Source organism: Leuciscus leuciscus (assembly GCF_965113295.1).
Source record: "Leuciscus leuciscus genome assembly, chromosome: 4".
In the NCBI taxonomy this organism is placed as follows: Eukaryota; Metazoa; Chordata; class Actinopteri; order Cypriniformes; family Leuciscidae; genus Leuciscus; species Leuciscus leuciscus.
Window position 1 is genome coordinate 21,988,891 of NC_138728.1, and position 6,806 is coordinate 21,995,696.

The 6,806-nt window shown below is 33.7% G+C and overlaps 1 protein-coding gene across 6 annotated transcripts in view; it reads left to right on the plus strand.

The window, feature by feature from the left end:
- The window catches only part of gramd4a (GRAM domain containing 4a), a 58,226-nt gene extending 51,657 nt beyond the window's left edge, over nucleotides 1-6,569 (plus strand). For all 6 annotated transcript variants that reach the window (XM_082167418.1, XM_082167416.1, XM_082167415.1 and 3 more), the window contains 2 exons: nucleotides 451-519; nucleotides 2,002-6,569. In XM_082167418.1, coding sequence (XP_082023544.1) covers nucleotides 451-519; nucleotides 2,002-2,100 — 168 coding nt within the window. In that variant the 3' untranslated portion in view covers nucleotides 2,101-6,569. The remainder of the gene's footprint in view (nucleotides 1-450; nucleotides 520-2,001) is intronic.
- The last annotated feature ends 237 nt before the right edge of the window (nucleotides 6,570-6,806 follow it).

The following is a 6,806-nucleotide window of genomic DNA, read 5'->3' on the forward strand; positions in this document are numbered from 1 at the left end:
TCAGTTGTGAAGGGATATTTAGCCTAATATTAATGTAGTTTACGCCAGAACACACAACATGAAGAGAACAGACGACGTTTCGAGGGGGTTAACTGTGTTTTTTTGTGTTTTTTTTATGAATTTTTGTCTCAGTTTAAAAGAAAATCGTTTTTTGTTATTGGTCACTACTTGTCATTCAGACAATCGTTTTCTTGAGTAATTAAATGGTTCAAAGCTGCAAAGTGGACCAAAGTGAGCTATACTCTATTATCCTTTTTTTTTCTCCCATAGTAGGACATTTTGAGGAATTCCCAGACAGCAACATAGTGTTGGCCCAAATCCGGCCCACATCTGGTACACGTGGAATCCTCATTCCACTATGTTGCTGTCTGGGTTGTTACCATATCATGTTTAATGTTTATTACAAATCGCTTACTGATACAATAACTCTTGCTTTTCTTTTTTTCACAGTATAAAGTTTTATCAGTTCTGCCTGGGTCTGGAATGGGCATTTCTATTGCCACACCGTCAACACAGAAGGTAGTCAAGTCAAGTCAAATATATTTGTATAGCGCTTCACAATACACATTGTTTCAAAGCAGAAAATCTTGATGTTAATATATATAATATCTTAATACCTTAGAGTCGTATTTAGCAGATTAGAGCTGGGCGATAATAGTTAAAATTTTGCAATGGTGCATGCAATCAAACAGTTGAGATTTGCTATACCTAAAGTATATATCACTCTATGTGAGTATACTGTAAATACATAATTATATATCCTACTTTATATAAAGAGCTGGAAGATAATATAGTTCAATTTTGTGACAATATAAACAATCACGTAGTTGCAAGTTGGATATACCATAAATACGTCCTGCTTAACTCTTTTCCCGCCAAAAAAAAGGTTGCCAGCCACCAGCATTTTTGGGCATTTTCAGAAAATGTTCATGATCCCCAGAATATTTTATTGTATAAATATCTCAACATGGAATATATCAAAAGAAAGAATAGAGCCTAAGCTTTTAAACAAACAAACAAAAAGTTTCATTCTACCTTCATGCATTCTTTTTTTATCAACACTTGAATGCGAGTAAGTTTCATAAAAAAGCAACATTTTGAGCTAAAAGCTGAAAAAAAACACGTTTTTGTCAAAGGCGTATCTGATTCAGAACGATGATCAAAACTCAGATGGAGTAGTTCGAGTCCATTAACTTACTTACCAATGCTTCACAGTCCTATAGCTCTTCCTGGGTCGACATTTCGTTCAGTAACATTAGGCAGTTTTAATTGATATGCTGTTTAATGTTGACGATCATGTTATTTTACATATTCATCAGCTTACATATGCATGGAAGCTTGTTTCCGCCACAGAATAAAACATTTTAAAAGATATAAACTCTCAATTCAGATTTTTTTATCTCGCAACTGCGAGTTTATATCTCGCAATTCTGACATATTTTTTGATTATGTTGAATTGTGTGATATAAAGCTGCAATTGCGATTTATAAAGTCCAATTCTAAGGAAAAAAGACGGACTTTTTTTGTCGCAATTGCGAATTTCTATCTCACAATTCTGACTTAGCACACAAATGCGACTTTATATCACGCAATTCTGACTTTATAACTCACAATTGCGACTTTATATCACGCAATTGTGAGAAAAAAAGTCTGAATTGGGAGATAAAAAGTCGCAATTACCTTTTTATTTTTTTATTCTGTGGCGGAAACATGCTTCCATACATACGCTATCGCTTGTTTCTGCTTCTTTCTTCACATGTCTTTTGATCAGGAGATTCAGTACTCTTTCAGAAGATGCGTAATAGCGCCCCCTGCCGTATAACAGTGAAAACGCGGAAAGCCAGAAATTTCCGTCGATGGCGAGAAAAGAGTTAAAAGCCATTTGATGTCTCTTTTTACAGCGCCATCACCCTCATTGAAATAATGAAAGTGTCTGTCTTGTTGCTTTGATGAATCATTGAGTAAAGTCTGACAGAGAATCGCTTTATCTTGTTCTCGCAGCCACTGGTCTTTGGTGCCATGATACACAGAGACGAGGCCTTTGAGACGATCTTTACCCAGTACATGAAGATCATGACCACAACCAACCCTGAGACATAACTCAACCTTTTATCCTTCTGGAAGATATCTCGTTTGGAAAACAAGTATGGGACCAGCATTTCCTGCCTGGTAAACTTTAATTGACAGTTACTTGGATGATTGTAGGCTTGAGACGTGACCAGCAGGAGATTTTAGCGAGCTGACATTCCAGCGAGAGTTCTGCATCTCAAAGAAAGAGACTTTTCCAACCGGAGGGATGCGGGGCCGGCTTCTCGTCATGCGACTGTGACCTTTTTTGGCTTTCCAAAAATGAGCACACTGATCCGACTTCGTGTTTTGTACTCATCTGTCAATGATTCAGATTTCATGTCCGGTTTTAACCTGGAAGATGTTACGGGGGGGTGGGGGGTTGTTAAGGAAGATCTTGAACACTTTAAACACTGCAAGAATTCATTTTCTCAATCAGTATTTTTGTTTAAAACTTAATTCAAGATATGTGTCTTGTTTTCTTACACAATTTTGCTTCACAAGTAAATTTGTCTTTTAACTAAATTTAGATATTTTGTACTGGAAACCAAGACAAAATACTGATAAATACGGAAAAAAAGTGTATTCACACTTTAGGCGTTTTGCAGAAACAAAACGACAGGAAGTCATTCATTTTCAATGAGAATTGTCGATTTAATGCACCATACAGGTTTATATGTCTTGTGTACTATATTCATTCTTCACCATGCACCATGACGTTTTATTTTTAAAAGTTATGAGGCTGGTTATAGTTAAACTTTGCTCACTTTGTCATGTTGGCAACAGTCGCTGTTGCCCGAGTTGCTAGAAATCGACAGCTTTCATTGAAAATGACTTCTAGTTGCTTTGTCACTGCAAATCACTGTCAGTGCAAATGACCTTTCAGACCAAAAAAAAAAAAAAAACGCCTTTATTTTTTACATTTGTTTACATTGTTGCTGTGTGCGCACAACACAGTCACACTCAAACTCACTTAAATCTCACCTCTCAGCAAAGTGTGCTTCATGTCTTTTTAGCAGAACATTTTCCCAAACTTAACTTTAGGGAAAGTGTAGTTTCAAAATGGTTTCAAATGGCCTTTCTTTAAAATGGTTGTAATGTCGTAGCAGTCGGCTAATCGGTTGGTTTGCTTACGCTTGAAAACACTAGTTAGATATGAAATGTCGCACTTTATTTTTCAGTATGTGTACTAACTGTGTACTCATACAAAAAAGTACTGAGTAATATAAGGTAACTACTTTGATTTTAATATTAAGGTTAAGTTTAGTACATAGTACATACTAGAACAGGACTGTCAAATAAAGTGCTATCGAAAAAAAATTACCAAGTATTTCATGTATGTATGTCTTACAGATGAACACCGGTTACTTGTTAACGTTTTGTCACTTTAATCCGTTACTAAATAAAGTTAAATTCAGATTTACAGTAAAGTCGTAGATGTTAACAGAACCCGTTCATAAAGCGACTATAGTATAAGTCTTTGGATGAATCTCACAAAGAAATATTCAGACCATATTTCACCTCAAAACTGTCAATGAAAATAATGTATAAAATAATATATATATATATATATGTATGTATATGTATATGTATATATATGTATATATGTGTATGTATATATAACTTGACAGTTTCCTCCACAAATTCTCAATAACAATGCAAATAAATGGCATAAATTAAATTATACTTAACATTTTTGTTACAAATGCACTTTATTATTTTATGTTATGAATGAGATGTCTTTTTCGCATCAAGAAAATGTCACATTGAGAAAAAAGGTTAAAGGTAAAATATGACTTGTACATTTCAGTTTTTGTGAGATTCACCCCTTTACACTCATCTTGAACAGCCACTATAAAGCATAACTTAAAATTGCTTTGGTTTAATCAACATTGGGGGGGAATTCTTATTTCAGATCAGTTCGTGTATAAAATTTTGAAAAACATCACAAAAAAGCATCACATCTGCTCGATGCTGTAGTGGTAAATTCAATACGACGCGAATAGCCTGTAATGTTGCAATTTACCGTAATAAGTTCCATCCTGCAATATAAGAGGAATTTTTATTGTACAATATTAGTGGGCCAAACGTTTTGTTGCTCTACCCTAAACTGAAGAGGTTGTTTGCACAGATATACTACCAACATTTTAATAAGTAGCAGATTTGTATTCGTATCTAATACATTCCAAAGATCATAATTTTAGGAGAAAATACTGTTCATACTTTGTCTTCCCATGCTTCTGTTAGTTTACTCACATTTTTGAGGGACTGTTGAATGTTTCTCAGCTCCCAAAGATGAATCTGTGTATTTTACCAAAGGCCATCCTGCAAAGTTTAGCTCCAACCCTAATGAAACAAGCCTGGACCAGCTAAACAATGTGTTCAAGGTATAACAGGTAAGTGTGTTGGAGCAGGGTTGGAACTGAAGTCTGCAGGATGGTTCTCTCCCAGACAGCAACATAGTGTCGGCACAGATCCGGCCCACATCTGGTACGCGTGGAATCCACATGTACCAGATGTGGGCCGGATCTGGGCCGACACTATGTTGCTGTCTGGGCTATCCCTGCCAACCCTAGAGCTTTTGGAAGTGTCCCGCACTCTGGCTGTCGTGTAGGATTGCACTGAAGCACAGAATGAATCGGGTAACCAATAGTTTTGCCAAATGTTGTTTATTTAACTGTTCATTGTCTGTCTCAAACTGATGTTTACACAAGCTGGGTTAAAATCCAGTCCAGACCAGTTTGATCCCTGCTAACCAGCCCAGCCCAGGGGCGTGAAAACTGGTATAATATCATTTCTGGTCTTTCTTTTTTTTCCTTCTTATGGTATTGACCACAAATGCTTTTAGAAAATGTATCAGCACTAATAAACTAGTTATGAATATACTGTATTAATACAGCATATATGAGTGAATTTCACAAAAATGGTCAAGAACACGCCCAGGGACTGGATTCAGGAAAATCTTCTTTCGTTAAGTTACGTTCTTAAGATCAATTCTAAGAAGTTCGTAAGAATGTTCCTAAGTGCAATTCTTGAAAAATTCTTAAGTTCTCAAATATTTTTGTAAGAACATTTTTTTTTTCTTTTTTTTCTTAAAGGGATAGTTCACCCAAAAATGAAAATTGTATCATCATTTACTCACCCTCAAGTTGTTCCAACCCTGTATGATTTTAGTTTTTTTCTTCTGAAACACAAAAGAAGATATTTTGGAACTATACTATGGAAGTCAATGATTGTCTTCAGAGAAATCTTAAGAAGAACAAAGATAAGAACATTCTTTAGAAAATACTTTGGGAATACAATATATTCTTATATATTTTTTCTAAAGTTAGAAAAATAGCAGAACAGTTTTATTCTTAAGAATGTTTCGTGAATCCGGCCCTAGGTTATATTTCGCTCAAAATTTTGAAAGACTCTTTTCCCGAATTTCTCTTTTCAAATTACTTTTACTAATTTGTTCCCTCTTTCTAAGTAAATTGTGTGCATATTATAATAATTAATTCCCTTGTTTAACAAAATTGTGCCCACATTATAATAATTTGTTCCCTTGTTTTAGTTAAATCAAAATGAGGGAACAAATTACTTCAACGTGCTTTACTGAAACGAGGGAACAAATTAATAAGTCTTGGGAATTAATTTTTAATTCATGGCCATGATTTAACTAAAACAAGTCAGCAAATTCTTGGCCACCATTATTTATATATATATATATATATATATATATATATATATATATATATATATATATATATATATATATATATATATTAATTTAGTATATTTTTAAGAATGTATCATGGTTATATTTATTGTACTGCCTTAAATTTATGCTGATTTGAATTTTTTAAATGTGTCCAGGTCACATGCTCATTTCCATCTGCCAAATTCTCATTACTGTAATGCAGCAAAAAAAATGAAAAAATCAAATTTGAAACCTTTTTTTTTTTTTTTGCATTACGGTAATGAGAATTTGGGGATACTTTATTTCACAACACAAAAACCCTTTTCCTTATGCAAAATATAAATTTCTTATTTTTTCTTTTGATTTTGTGGTGAAATATGACATGGACTTGTTTGTGAGATTCACACACACACACACAATCATGCTAAAAGAAACACAGTTTACATTAAAACGCTGTGTTGGGCTGTTTAACTAAGCACCAAAAGTCACTGTGTATCTGGAGGTGCTCAAGTTGGAATTTTCATGTGGCACTAGTTGATAAAGTGTTTGTTAACCGTGTAAATGTTTGCTATTTTCATAATAATTTCACTGCAAAATAACAGAGTTCATCTGACAGATGTGAATTGTTGTTATTATTTGTTATGTGTGTGTGTTTTTTCTGGCTGTCTGAAGACAAATGATTAAAAAATGAATTTATATACAAAAATAGAGTAATATAAGAAATCTTCTGTTCTGATTTGAATACGACAATGTATATTGTTAAATCATAATGTGTTGTACACGTTTTTTTAAATTTAAGTAAATTAATGAATTGTATAGACTTATATGTGTCTGTCTATTTAAAAAATATATGTTTGTAATGATTTTGTGCTAAAAGCCCCCCAGAATTTGTTGTCACAAAAAAAGAAAATCTTCAAAACGGATTAATAATAAATACCTGTACAACTCAGATCAAAGTGTAGAGGGACTAGCTCAAAATGTACTTCATACATGATAGATAGATAGATAGATAGATAGATAGATAGATAGATAGATAGATAGATAGATAGATAGATAG